Source organism: Notamacropus eugenii, chromosome 3 (assembly GCF_028372415.1).
Source record: "Notamacropus eugenii isolate mMacEug1 chromosome 3, mMacEug1.pri_v2, whole genome shotgun sequence".
Taxonomy (NCBI): Eukaryota; Metazoa; Chordata; class Mammalia; order Diprotodontia; family Macropodidae; genus Notamacropus; species Notamacropus eugenii.
The window spans coordinates 276,771,560-276,787,168 of record NC_092874.1 but is presented as its reverse complement, the minus strand read 5'-3'; the positions used below and the strand labels follow the sequence as shown (position 1 = coordinate 276,787,168).

General features: G+C 40.5%; 1 protein-coding gene across 1 annotated transcript in view; it reads right to left on the bottom strand.

Moving 5' to 3' along the window:
* The window catches only part of PLXNC1 (plexin C1), a 223,545-nt gene that overhangs the window by 99,418 nt on the left and 108,518 nt on the right, over positions 1 to 15,609 (bottom strand). The window contains exons 12-13 of the mRNA XM_072655595.1: positions 11,433 to 11,612; positions 10,389 to 10,476 (exon numbers count right to left, since the gene is read on the bottom strand). Coding sequence (XP_072511696.1) covers positions 10,389 to 10,476; positions 11,433 to 11,612 — 268 coding nt within the window. The remainder of the gene's footprint in view (positions 1 to 10,388; positions 10,477 to 11,432; positions 11,613 to 15,609) is intronic.

Below are 15,609 nucleotides of genomic sequence, written 5' to 3'. Positions count from 1 at the left end.
ACCAGGTCAAAGCATCCTAAAAATGCTTGAAGTTCACATATAATAGCTGCTGAAGCCAAGGTCAATGTGAAAACAGTAGGGATGGAGAGACAGCAGCAGACACCTGGCTCACTTGTTGGCAGTTAAGTCACCATCAGTGACTCCTCTGAGAAGCTTTAGCAGAGGTCATTAACCACAACAGAGCGAAAAGCTCTTTATGGGAGGATGAAACGAACAGTAAAAGGGAGAAAGCTTCCTTCAAGGCTGAAGAGAATGGAAAGCAATTTGGAAACTAGATAGAACGCACACAACATGTTTTACAGCCTCTGCATGATCTAGTTTGTGGATAACTGTGTTTTATGTACAACAACAACCACCACCCTCAAACTGCACTTCAAAGTGGGCTGAGAAGAAAGTAGCCCATCTTGCTGGGGGAGGAGATATTTTTTTCTCTCTTTTTCTTTCCTTTCCCTTCCTCCCTGTTTCTCTTTTTCCTTCTTTTTCTTCCTGCCTCCTTTTCTTGCCTTCTTCCTTCCTTCCTTTCCTTTTTCTTCCTTCCTTCTTCCTCCTTTCTTCCTTCCTCCCTCCCTCTCATTTTGGTTTTCAATATATTTATTTTAACATTTTTAAAATTTTGAGACCCAAATTCTCTCCTTCCCTCAAGCCTCAGCCCTAGCCACAGAGAAGGCAAACAAAATGATATCAATTATACATGTGAAATCTTACCAAAAATATTTCTATATTAGCAATGCTGGTGGTGGGGCAAGTAAAAAAAGTGAAAAAGTATGCTTCAGTCTGCACTCTGAGTTAACTGGTTCACTAGAGAGATTTTAAAAATAAGAATGCACAGCAAGAAGAAAGGGCTACAATTGCAGCAGTCTAGGAACTCCAGGTATGAAAACTCCTTCCACCAATGTGAATTACAATTTGTTTATTTCCTTGTGCAATGATTCTCAAAGTGGGGTTCAGGTTGCTGATCCTCTGAGAAAGTCCAAGATGTCAAAACCATTTTCAGAATAAACTTAGATGCTTTAATTTCAAATACAGTAAATATCAATAAATATAGCCTGCTTAAACAAAAGCTCTTTCAGGGCATGTCTTCAATAATAATAGTGTAAAAGGGATCCTGAGACCCTAAAGTTGGAGAACCAGTGACTTAGTGGACAGGTTAAGGGACATGCCCAAATTCACTCAGATAGCAATGTCAGAGACAGATCCTCTGACCTTAGTCATCATTCTTTCTATTATACCATGATGGAGCTGCCCAAAATAAATAGAGATCAGATGGCTTTGACTTCAAGCTCTGAGCTGTGACCACTAAACCAGTCTGCCGCCATTATCAAATAAGACAAAAGTGGAGAAAGAATGAAGGCTGCCAGACTGTGCCAGCTTTCTCTTCAAAGCATCTCTACCAGTGAAAGGAGAGGAAGGATGAGTCAAACATGGAGAGTTGGTGGTGGTAAGTGACAAGACTCTGAGTAAGGCAAATAGGAGAAGCTGTACCCAAACAAAAGAGGGGAAGGAATTTGAAGGCATGACCACTAATTTACTAGCTTACAGTGAGGGAAAATGGTGAGGGTTTTTGATCTCTTTCCAGCATGGAGAGAAGATACTCAAATACACCCACAGGAGGGCCACCAAGATGGCACAGAGTCTGCCCTAAGGGATGAGGGCTCTCAAGTGAAGTCTCGACTTCTGTGTATTGGTCTCTATCATAACCCATGGCAATGAACATTTTGTACTTCAGTAAGTCATGAAATGGCTACTCCTCTCTAATTTCAACATATGGGTTGAATTTGCAATTCTGCCATTAATTCCTCTTATAGGAATGCCATTTGGCTAAAGGCATACGTATGTACAGATATGATGGCATTTTACATGCAAATATTTGTCAAAAAATGCTTTTAACGGGGAAATAAAAATTTGAAAAGTGGAAAGAACTGAGATTAACACTGACAGTCGGTCAATAAGCATTTATTAAATACGTATTATGTGTCAGGCTCTGTGCTAAGCACTAGGGATACAAAGAGAGGCAAAAGACAGTCCCTGCTGTTAATCTAATGGAACAGAAAACAAGCAAAAATCTGGACCAAAAAGAGTTATGGACAGGATAAAAAAAGAAGTCATTAACAGAAGGAAGGCACTGAAAGTAAGAGGAATTGTGAAAGGCTTCCTGTAGAAGGTGGGGTTTTAGCTGGGGCCTGACGGACACAGAGAAGATTTGGGGGAGGTGGAGGTAGTGTTTAATATCTTATTTCACATATTTCAAAGACTGGGTTTTTTGTTTTTGATTTTTTTAATGTGAAAGAGGGATGAGATGAGGGTTCTGCTTGACCCAAGAATGAAGAAGTAGATGCAATAGAGAAAGAGTTAGTAAGAAGACAGATTTCAGCTCAATACTATGAAAGATTACCCAACAAATACAGCTTATCCAGAGAAAAAAGGGCATATGACCTTGGTATATGATCTTACTCAAGTTACAGCATTTTTCTTGGCTTTAGTTTCTGTAAAATGGGGGTGTGAGGGATGGACGCGATGGGCCAGTAAAGGTCCCTTTGATGGGACCTTTCCAGGCTCCTATGATCAGAATTCTTTGGGCCATGAGGAGGGCCTTGTTAGGTGAGCTCCTCAAGCAGGGACTGGTCAGATCACTTATTGGGGATACAATAGGACAGTACTGCAGACAGGATTAGTGGTTGGGTTCATGACCACTGAAGTCCCTTTCAAGGCTGAGATTCTATGACTCATCGGGTCCAGCAGATCAGCAAAGTGAACGGTAAGAGCAGATGGAAAGGCTGAGTCAGGGCTGACTTTGCAAGGACAAATGGGGTTATCTGGAAAGTTGACTGTGCCAAAAAAGAATTTTGTTTCTCTCTTTTGGGGAGAAGTAGCTGGGTTTTGTGGGGCAAGACTTTTTTTTAAAACTCATTTCCACCAGCTGTAACAAAGTTTAGTAGTTGTTTATTTCTCAAGCTAAAAGCATCACTTCCTGAGCACCCAGAATAGCCAATGATTTGCGCTAGCTTACGTATAGACTAGATTTGGAAAACACAGTTCTTATCCCTAAGCAATTTCAAATCGTTCCCTCATAAACATTTGTCAATGTTCCACGGATCCCCTCTGTTGTTATCTATAGTTATTTCTCCTTTTAATATATTATTTTCTCCCCAGTTACATGTCAAGACAATCTTTCATTTAAATATTTTCTTTTTTTTACCTAATTACATGTAAAAACTTCAACATTCTTTTTTCAAATTAAAGATAATTTTGAATATTTATTTTTAAAAAATTTCAAATTCTCAGTTTTCTCTTTTCTCCCTCTCTTCCCCTTTTCCTGAGACAGTTAGCAATTTGATACAGGTTACATGTTGACAGTTATTTCTAGAAATAACTGTTCTCGTCCTTCCTTTGCTTCAGGACCAGAGTCTCCCCTGAGAAAATGGAAGCTTTTGGAGAGGAGCGGCTGTTTTACCTTGTCTTTGTGCACCCACTTTTCTGCTCCTGTTCTCATTCTTGCTGCAAGATTTGTGAACTTGATCAAACCCAATCCAATCAAGAAGCATTTCTTAGGGTCTGCAGAATAATAACTAACATTTGCTATATAAATATGCTAATACATATATTTAACATGTAGCCATACTGTGTGCCAAGGACCGTGCTAGGTGCTTTACAAATATCATCTCATTTGATTCTCACCAACATCTCCAAGAAGAAGGTGCTATTATCCTCATTTTACATATGAGGAAACTGAGGCCAACAGGTGAGGTGATTTGTCCAGCGTCACACAGTTAGTAAGTATCTGAGGTTGAATTTGAACTCATGTCTTCCAGGTCTACCGTGCTATCCCAGCTGTCCTGAGCTAAGTGTTGGAGAAAGAATTCCTGAAAAACTTTGGTTCATCTGGGTAAAGAACCATTACAATATATGTTCCCTTCTGGAAGCTTCCATTGCGGAAGTCTACTTAGAAAGAAGACTTTACTGAAGTTTTAAAACCTAAAATGGCATGGCATTGATCTACATATCTACCTTCTCAGAACTTGTCTGAATTTCTCTGACATCTGCTCCTTTCCATCTCCTATCCTAGCCCACTCACTGAGGCTTTGGCCCAGGGAGGGCGGCAGTAGACGGAGCAGGTCCCCTGTGTCTGTAACTGCATTACAGTCTGCACAAGTACAGATTTCACACCCTGCCAGCCTGGTGATGGATGTGTTCATAGATGTCACAAACCCTGAAAGCTGGAACATCAGAATGGAGGCAACCAGGTAGAAAGGGATGACAAACTGTACTACCTATGTGAGACCTGTCAGTCTCATTATAGCTAAGGTATGTATCCCAACCCTCCACCCTATCCCACATTCTCGCTCCCAGATCCTGGGATACTTTAATTCCTGGGAATAATATTTTCTCTATTTCTTTCATCTTCTAACCTCTGGATGTAGAAGCAAACAACTCACTTTTATTGATTTTAGCAACTGAGGGATGAGGGAGCAGCAAGGGGTATTGGAAAGACTGTGCCAGTGACCAGGCAGGACTCCAAAGGACCGATAATGAAACACTATCACCTTCTGGTAGACAGCTCAGGAGGCAGAATGAAGTACGTAGTGTTTTGAACTGACCAGCGTGGAAATTGGGCAGCTAACTGGTACATGGGAGAAGCCTGGAGATAGGAAGACCTGAGTTCAATTCTGGCCTCAGACACTGACCCTGGGCAAGGCACTTAACTCTGTTTGCCTTAGTTTCCTTATCTGTAAAATGAGTTAGAAAAGGAAATGGCAAACCACTCCAGTATCTTTGCCAAGAAAACCCAAAATAGGGTCACAGAGAGTTAGATACGACTGGAAATGACGTAACAACATCAACAACAATATGGAAACTTGGCTTGCCTGACTATACATTATTTGTTATGAGTATTTTCTTTTTCTAAGGGGGGAAGAGAAGAAAATAGATTTTCGTTGGTTAAAAACCACTAATTAAAAAAAAGAAAGGTTAGGTATTAGAAAACTTGAGCTCCTCTGTGATCTTAAACAAGTTAATGTTCTAAACTTCTTGTCCTCTGGGTCTCAGTCTGTTGCTTGGTAAAATGATGAGGTTGGGCTGGGCCCAAATTTGCCAAATCCTTTCTACAAATGAACAAAGAGCATTTATTAAGTGCCTATTATATGCCAAGAAATGTGCTGTACACTGGCAATACGAAGACTTCCCTCAGGGAGCTTACATCCAGGGGAGACAACACATTGTTGGTATGGTAGCTAAGGAAGGGGATTTGATCTGAGGAGTCACAGGGATGCAGAGTAGAGTTGGCATGGGGAGTCAATTCCTTTCTACAAGCAATGGGAAGGACAGTGGATTACAGTGGAAATGGAATCAGAATTCCAAATTCAAAACTAAGCAGAATCTCAGCCCTATTACTGTCATTTCCTACCTATGTGACCTTGGGAAAGACACAAACTCCCTGGGACTTAGTTTCCTCAATTGTAAAATCATGGGGTTGGCATCAGAGGTCCCCCCTCCACTTTAAAGCTGTGATCCTACAGGACCAGGTACATACATGGCAGCCAGGCAAGTGGTAAGATGGCCTAGGTGGATGGTTGGATGGGATGTGAAACGTGAGTCCAGGATTTCCTAGAAAGAGTAATTTCTAAAATACTGCTGAAAATCACTCATTTTTAGGCTTGATCAAATTGTCCCAATTTAGCTCCTCTCATCGTCTGAATTTCCTAAAGACAACTGGTTCTTCTGAGGTCAAATCTGTTATACTGTGTTATGGTCAGAAAGTCTTTTAGGAAAAGTGATGGCCCCAGTCTGTGGGGGAAAGCATTTATGTGATTTACCATCCAGGTCCTAATGAACCCTGTTTGCCATCACCTGCTGTGCTTACATATTGACTTCCTCAGACCACTAAGCCTGTGTCTCTATGACATCCAAACCACCCACTGCCTGATTCCATGAAAAAATGAGTCCAACTGGTTGTTAGGCAAACCACTCAATTAATGGGTTGTTCTGATACTGTTCGCTAGCAGCTAGAGGGTCATGGAGGCATGGCTTAAAATCAGGAGGAAAGTTAGAATTAGAAATAGCCCTAAACAGCAACACTGTACGATGACCAACTTTCGACAGACTTAGCTCTTCCCAGCAATGCAATGATTTAAGACAATTCCAAAAGAGGGAAAATGCTATCCACATCCAGAGAAAGAACTGCAGAGACTAAATAAAGATCAAAGCAGACTATTTTCTCTTTTTTTTTTGTTTTTTCTTTCTCATGGGCTTTCCCTTTGGTTCTGAGTTTTCTTTCCATCATGACTAACGTGGAAATATGTTTAATATGATCATACATGTAGAGTCTTTATCAGATTGCATGCTGTCTTGAGGGGGGGAAATTTAGAACTCAAAATCTTATAAAAAGTGAACACTGAAAACTAAGAAAAAATAAATTACTTTAAAAAATAGCCCTAAAGGGGCAGCTAGGTTGTGCAGTAGATAGAGCACCTGCCTTGGAGTCAGGAGGACCTGAATTTAAATCTAGTCTCTGATACTTACTAGCTGTGTGACCTTGGACAAGTCACTTAACTTCAAGTGCCTCCAAAAAATGGGGAAAAAAAAATAGTAGCCCTAAACAAGAAAACATACTGACATGTGCCGCCCAAAGGTAAACCTCCTATTTCTGGACCCCTGAGTTGAAAGAGGTCACATTTGGGTGGTAACATCAACTTTTCTCAGTCCTTCATAACTAGGCTAAGGGTTTGGGTTCTGGGTGGTTCTTCAGAGTGGAAAGAGAACTGGTTGTAGAATCAGAGAACATGGGTTTGAATTCCAGATCCACATCATATACTGGGAAAGTGTATTAGGTTTGGATGCAGAGCACTTGACTTCAAATTCAAGCTTTGCCCCCTTACTAACAACGCGACCACATCTCTGGGCAGTGTTTTCCTTCTCTGTAAAATGAGACAATTGGATCAGATGACCTTTAAGGTCCCTTCCATCACCCAGGGAAGACCTACAAAATGGTGAGTCAAGGAGGCCTCAAAATTGTTCACCAAAATCACTCATGATCCTTCAACTGTGTAGCATGGGAGAATGTACCGGATTCTAAAGTCCATGGAAGACAATTTGATGGGTACATGGTTAATGTCATTAGGAAAGTGAAGCTGGGATCACAGCAGCTGGGGATGGAAGGGGTCCAGACTTACAAGGCCCACAGTAAAGAGCTCCCAGAGTTGTGGAGGGTCTTTGGCTTTCCCTAGATGGCCAATGGGCCTATCAAGCACTCAGAATCACAGAACTGAAAGGGGACTCGAGGTCACCTAGACCAGAGGTGTCAAAAACCTGACTCTCTGAGTGTGACTAAACAAAATTAAAATGTCATTGGGAAATATTTAACAAATTAAATAAAAATACATCGACAACAATACATTTAAAACCTAAGTCTATATGTGACCCATGAGGATCCTTCTGAACATTTCTACTTGAGTTTGACATCACTAACCTAGATCAACCCATACTTGCATAGGAATTCTCTCTATCACCTCCTCAACAAGTGGTTAGTCAGCCTTTGCTTGAAGACATCCTATTCTGAAGAACTCATGACCTCTCAAGACAGTCAATGCTTTTGGATAGCTCTAGCTCTCCTTATATCAAGTCTAAATCTGCCTCTTGGACACTTTTGATCCACTGTTCCTAGTTATGCTCAAGGGTGGGTAAGAAAAAGTCTAATCCTCTTGAACATATCAGTCTTCCAAATATCATGAATGTCCTCACCAAGGCTAAATGTCCCCACTTCCTTTGCTTAATCTTTATACCAGTTATCATACTGGTGGCCTTCCTCACCATTCTCCATTGTGCTAATGTACTTCTTAAAACATAGATCTAACTCTGAGGCACCAGTTCACACCTATCAGATTGGCTAATATGACAGAGAAGGAAAATGACAAATTTTGGAGGGAATATGGAAAAACTGGGTCCTTAATACACTGTTGGTGGAGTTGTAAACTGATCCAACCATTCTGGAGAGCAATTCAGAACTATACCCAAAGGGTATAAACTAGGCATACCCTTCAACCCAACAATATCACTTACTAGGTCTGCATCCCAAAGAGATGAAAGAAAAAAGAGAAGGACCCATACGTACAAAAAATATTTATTGCTGCTCTTTTTGTGATGGCCAAGAATTGGAAAATGATGGAATGTCCATCAATGGGGAATGGGGGAGGCTAAACAAGCTGTGGTATATGATTGTGATGGAATGCTATTGTGCTATAAGAAATGTTGAGAAGGATGGTTTCAGAAAAACCTGGGAAGACTTCTACGAACTGATGCAGAGGAAAGTGAGCAGAACCTGGAGAATGCAGTACATAACAGCAGTAACATTGTACGAGGAACTGCGAATGACTTAGCTATTCTTAGCAACGCAATGATCTGAGATAATTCCAAAGAACTTATGATGAAAAATGCTATCCACTTCCAGAGAAAGAACTGATGGAATCTGAATGCTGATTAAGCTTTCCTTATTTTTCCTGTTTTTTTCTTGTTTTTTTTTTTATCTGTGTTCTCTTTTGCAACATGCAAATATATGGAAAATAAAAATATGGAAATATGTTTTCCTTTACTGTGTACATATAATCTACATCAAAGTGCTTGCTTTCTCAAAGATGAGAGGGGGAAGGGAGAGATTTGAAATTCAATATTTAAAAAAAGAAATGTTAAAAATGGTTTTTACATGCAATTGAGAAAAAAATAAAACAAAAACATTCTTCAAAAAAAATGTAACATCTCAAAATGTTTTACATGATTGCTAATGTATAACCAAGGGGTGGGAAAGCTTTGACCTCAAGGCCATATGTGGTCCTTTAGGTCCTCAAGGGTGGCCCTTTGACTGAATCCAAACTCCACAGAACAGATCCCCTTAATAAAAGGATTTGTTCTGCAAAACTTGGACTCAGTCAAAAGTCCACAACCAAGGACCTAGATGGCCACATGTGGCCTTGAGGTCACAAGTTCCCCACCTTTGCAGTTATCTATATCACACTCAGGATGGGGGAAGGGAGAGTGGGAGGGATAGAATTTAGAACTCAAAACTTAAAAAAAAATGACAAATGGGTAAAATTGTTTTTACACGTAATTGGGGGGAAAATAGAATATTTTTTTATGTAATGTGCAAACACAGTACTTCAAAGTGGGTTTGCCCAGGGAAGAAAGTTGGATTAGGAAAGAGAAAAAGAAATGGCAGGAAGAGATCAAGAATAAAAAGGAGAAGACAATGAAAAAAGGCAGCAGCTACGTAAGTGGATTTCTTTGAGTCTCAGGATTCTCATCAGTAAGATGGGTATAATAGTAATTGCCCTTTCCTTTCTCATGGGGGTGCTGAGGACTGAATGAAAAGAGAAATCTTTGAGCACATAAGATGATGTAATGGACAAATGCAGACTGATATCATTTTAGACTATCCCATGACATGCCATTCCACACATAAAATGTAAAATTATTTAATCATCAATCATCTATGATTTCATCAGTGTGGGAATACACTATGTATCTGTCAAGGAGGCAAATCTATAATTTATTAGATGACTAGAAGGCAGTAGGTATGGTGGAAGCATACTGGCTCTGGAGCCAGAAGATCAAGGTTGAAAAATTTGACTCTTTCCCTTCCTGTGGGGGCAACTTTGGGCAAGTGCCTTCCCCTCCCTGGGCCATAGTCCCTGCATCTGTTAATGAATGGGTTACACCAGATGGTCTTCACTCTACAGCTCAGCAAAGTGCTTGAGATTCAGCTAGATTAAGTGATTTCTCTGGGATGACACGGTATAAGACATGCTATCTGAACAAAGGTCTTTCTCACTCCAAACCCAACACTATCTTCACTATGTCACACTGACTTAATTAAAAAATAACATTAAGCCCATAGCATAGTAGATAAAGAGTCCACGTCAATGTTCTGAATTTAACTCTTGCCTTTGAAACATATTATCTGGATGACCCTGGGCAGATCATTTACCCTAGGGCTAAATTATTGAACAGGCATCATGTTCTAGTATCTAGAATCTAACAGGTATCTAGTAATATGCATTACTAGAAGAAGTTTTCTGTCAAGAATATGGCAATGAGAACATAAGTCTGGACAGGAAAAAAAAGCATAAAAACAATATAGGTTTCCTAAATTAATTTTATGGGTTGCTAGGTGGTCCAGTGGATAGAGTTGCCAGCCCTGGAGTAAGGAAAACTTGAGTTCAAATATGATCTCAGACACTTACTAGCACTCCAGTGTCTTTGCCAAGAAAACCCCAAATGGGGTCACAAAGGGCTAGACGCAACTGAAAACGACTAAACAATAACTACAAAATGAATTTTAGTTTTTCACTATAGCAGAGCAGTAAGTGAAAATGACAGTCATAAGATGTATGCTTGTGACTTACACTGAAATCTCCTTTCACTTCATGGGAAATAATTAAATTGTCAATTACATCAAAATTCTGGCCTTCTATGGTTATGTTTTGACCGCCACTGCAAAAATGAACAAAAAATTATTGACCAGTTAGGATAGGTCACAGTTAATATTTAAATCTCTTCCTTCCCTCCGCCCCTCCAACCCTCTAGGCTAACAAAGCAATTGTCAAATTTGGGGATAAATTTAATTGGAACTGTAAGTCTACTTTACATTTGTGAGATTATATCCAAATCAAAGTCTCCATACTATGTGAAATAGACAGTTAGCTCTCTGCTAGACAGATTTCCTCTAAACCTCTGTTGATACAGACTAGGAAACACTCATTCACTGGACAGAAGTCTGGGCATGTTAGCTCAATTGGATGGAGTCCGCGTTGACAGCGAGGCCAATGACATGGTTTTGAAACAGCAAGTCTTCCATCTGAAATCTGGCCAGTCTATTTACCTTATCTATCTGTGACACAAGCCTCAGAGAAAAGGGTCTCTCTGAGGCAGACCAGCCGCTACTGCGCAAACAATTCAGGGTTAGTAGTTTGACCTTGCTCTATGATAGTGTCTTAGTGGTTTGCCTTTGAGTGGTTTATGAGCAAATAAAAGATAACTGCCTCCTGGATCTACTTCGCACCTAACCCTGAGCAACAGGAACACTGGAAATTTCAAAGAGATCTTAATTTGTAGCTAAATCCAGGAATTACTATGAAAATTAGATGTACTGTGAAGAGGTAGCTGTAGGTTTCAACTTTCACACCTGTGTCTAGTTACTAATTTAACCACAGGGAGGTTTTCTGCTTATTTACTGTATTTGTCAAGAGATGTTCAAACTGGGGTATTTTTCGACTTGGTTTGGAATTTCCCTTCCTTCTGTTAGGGGAACCTTTGAAAGGTTTCCATTCTGGCTTGTCTCCACCCAAATACATGTTGGTGAAACTAATGTCTTTAAATGCCATGTTTATGTCTATTTAACAGCAAGGGAAAAATAGAAGGGGCAGTGGACTTGAGATTCAAGAAGTTACCTGACCCACGTGGTGGCTGGGAATATAAAAGAACACCAAGGCAATGCGACAAAAGACAGCGTCCCAGCGGGAAAGCAGTCACCATCATCAAACTGAATACAAACATCCTTCATTTCCTTCCGGCTTGACGGGAGAGAGAATTTCATATGTGTGTCGTTCAGCACCTGGTGAACGTGGATTCTAGAATAGATGGGGAGAAGGATGTTTAAATAAAGCAATTATTTGACCATGGCGGATTACCTATAGCAGAGTCTTAACTTCATTAGAATCATACTAACCCAGGATTTACTAAGGAAACGCCTACATCCAACTGGCCCTCATTCAGAGGGCTTCTAATTAGTTTCTCGATTACCTGGGGACCCATTTCCTTCTCATCTCACCTAGCATTAATGGGAGAAGGAAAGACAAGAGGAATGGAAAGGAAAGACCATCCGTTAAGCTCCTGCTTTGTGTCAGGCATTGTGATAGGTGCTGAGGCCACAAAGAAAAGAATGAGACAGGAAGGGGAGAGAGGAAGGAAGAATGAAGAATCTGGGACAAGAGAGATTGTAGCTCTCGAGGTCCAGAAGATCAATGGTGCCTGCAAGAGAAATGGGGACGTTGGAAAGGAGAACTGGATTTCAAGGGGAAAGTAACAAGTTCTGCTTTGGATGGGGTGTTTTGGGGATGCCCATGGGACATTCAGGTGGAGATGTTTAGCAGGTAGTGAGAGACAGTGGACTAAAGTTCAGGAAAATGATAAACTCCAGATATGTAGCCATCTGCATGGAGATGATTGTTAAATCCACAGAAGCTGATGGAAAGATCAAAAGGGAGTTGAGTTTGTTGCTTTTGAAGGAGATCTAGTGGAAAAGGACCTCAAGAGGCTTTGTAGTTCAACTTGTTCATTTTACAGCTGAGGAAACTGAGACCCAGGGAAGTTAAATGATTTGCCAAATGATAGCGCTAATACATATCAGAGGTGAGATTTGAAACTAGATTTTCCAATTTTATTTCTCTCTATCTTGTTCTCAATGAAAGATCACCCAGCCTTCATTGGAGATATCCAGCAAGGATGGATCTCCCAAGACATCTCATTCTGTTTTGAGAAAGTTTAACCGTCCTTACACAGAGTCTAAATCTTCCTCCTTAACACATCAACCCACTGTTCTGAGGTCTGCTCTCTGAGGCAAAGCAGAACTAATCGTAGCTTTCTTCCTCCCCCAGCTTTAGCCCTGACTTTCAGACTTTTATCCACCATGCCACAACAGCCTTCACACTGAGGGAATTGAGGGGATTAGGAGAACAAGTGGTGAATTGTGGGAATGGAGTAAGCCACCCTGATGCCATCTTTGACTCAGTTCTGGAGCTAGTTTAGTTTCTATTTAATTGGGCCTAATCCAGATTCTGTCCTGTGAGGAAACTTAATTCAGTTGTGGGAAATGGGAGAAAATCTTAATGTATTGTTTGAACCTAGTCCTGGGAAGATGAACCACCTCTACCCATGAACCACCTCTACCGCTGCTTAAAGATTCCGAAGGACCTGGATAATGCTGACCAGAAACCCACTAAGACCCAATGAGTGATACAAGGAGTTTTCTCACAATTATATATCTCAAGTAACCCACGTCTTATCTGAAAACTGGCCACATGCTGACCAATCAGCTACTGTTTCCATGTTTCTTCAATTGTTTATAGACACTTGGGGGGAATGCAACACCTCTCTTTCTGATTTCAGGGAATTGCACCTGTTCATTCTTCCCCTCCCAACTTGGAGAGTCCCTAATCTTTTATCCAATTAGAAATCAGATTACTTAACACTGTATTGTTTCCTTTTAATTAATTGACCTTATTTGATTGTTTTTAATGTACAAAAGTCTGTCCTCCCCTAAGCTGAGGAAGTCTGGTCCTAATTTGTTGGGCAATTGGCATGCATTGTTTCATAAATTGATACGTTCTGAAGATCAAACCTTTGTTTCCTTAGTCATTTCATCATTCACCTGCCATAATGCCCTGAAAACATAGTCAACCCTTGGAGACCTTTCCTCTGATTAACTGGCTCCTCCCAGAACCTCCATCTCAAGGCCAGTCCTGTTGCCATTTCTCTACAGACTCGATTCCTGACTATTTGGACCCTCTCCAACATGGCCCTGGGTGGGTTCATCTCTCCCATTCCTCTTTTTTGACTTCCTTTTATATGTTGCCTTTTCCCATTAGAATATAAGCTCCTTGAGGACAGGGATTGTCTTTGTATTCCAGCACTTAGTACAGTTTCTGGCATACAGTTGGTACTTAATAAATGCTCCTTGTCTTGACTTGCCTCTACGTCACAGCCTTTCAAATACAAGATGAAAGCTATTAAACATACATATCCCCTAAGAGCTCAACATGCCCATTTCTATGGGTTGCATGATTTTAAGACCTCTCACCATCCTGTTTGCCCCATTCTGGACACTCTTTAGACAGCCAATGTCCTTTCTAAAATGGTGTATTTAGAATAAAACGCAACACTCCAGATGTGCCCTGAGAAGAACACGGTTCAACAGGAGTATCTGGGAGAGGTCACCAAATATACCAAGTGAATGGATGGGACCTTTCCATCACTGCCCCAGTGGTCTGGCTCCCGAAGTAACCCTGGGGACCCCACAGTCAAGCAAACTCAAAAGCAAAGTGGGGAAACAGAAAGTAAGAATTTATAGTCAAAGGACTGGGGTTAAAATTCCAAAGTTTTTTATTGGGGAAATTTTCCAGATTTACTGTCTCTAGCCTTAGAGCAAAGGTTCTTAACCTGGAGTTTGTGAATTTGTTTGTATTATAAGTTTGATAACTGTGTTTCAGTTTTAGTGGTTTTCTGTGTAATCTCACATGTTTTATTTTATGTATTTGAAAATAATGTTCTGAGAAAGAATCAATAAACTTACCAGAATGTCAAAGGGATCCATGATATAAAAAAAGCCAAGAACCTCTAGTCTACGGCTACTGAAAGCCTTCAACCACAATACTGGTCAATTAATAGAGTTCAAGGAGTCCAGGCATATGGATGGGGGAAAATACATCTTTATTTTAATGGAATCATTTCCTTTGTAATCCTATGAAATGTATAAGGGGTCCATGAACTTCACCAGATTGTGTCCCTGACACAATTCAGAACCCCTGCCTTAGAGGAAAGTCACTTGACCTCAAGGGGACTCAGTTTCCTCATCTCAAAAAGGAGGGGAGATAGATGCAATAACCTCTAAGACCTTTCCTGGATCTCAATCTGTGTTCCTTAAATCAGCCTCCTAAAAATCCTCCAACTTGGAGATGACTATGGAATAGATGCCTGGATGTACCCAAGGTCTTCTTAAACTGGCCAGAACCAGAACAGTCTCGGGGATCAGGCAAAGATCCACAGGGAGACAGCCCACAGCTTCTGCCTTTATGGAGAACTTTGGGCTAAAACTTGTATCTGAAAAGAAACTCCAAGCAACATAAATAATTAAGAGTTGGCTGTATTTGCATAAGCCTGGCACAATTTTGATACACAGTAACACTCTATTATTTCTATATGAAGTATGCATGCATTATTAAGAAACAAGAATAAATTCAGAAAATACCTAAATCACATTTTGGGTTAGCACCACCACCATATCACATGAGTGTGTTTTCCTTCTGGAAGCTCTTGTGATTAGGAAAAAACCAAACCCAACTACAAACAGAACTGACGACTGAGAACACCAGTTCAAATCTCCACTTTGTCACTTATCACCTGTGATAGTAGGTAAGTCAATCTCTCTGGTACTTGACTGCCTCATCTGTAAAATGAAGGTCTTGGATAAGAGGCACCAAGAGGTACAGCTGAAAAAGCATGGGGCATGGGAATCAAGAAGGCCTAGATTCAAGTCCTGCCTCAGACACTTGCTAGCTGTGTGACCCTGGGCTAGTCACTTAAATGTTCTTCAGTTCCTTTATCAGGAAAATGAGGGTTTGGGATTTGATGGCCTCCAAGATTTCTTTCATCTCTAAATTTATGATCCTATGATGACTTAGCTTTTTAGGGCCCTTTTAGCTCCAAAATTAGTCATTATAAAATGACATAGTCATTATAAAATTAATGAGTTATTCAAGGAGAAAATTACTAGCAAGGGAGACCTCTATGGCACCCAGGAGTGTAAATCAGAGGGATTGAGGTGAAAATTGAGCTTTGAATCTTACTGGC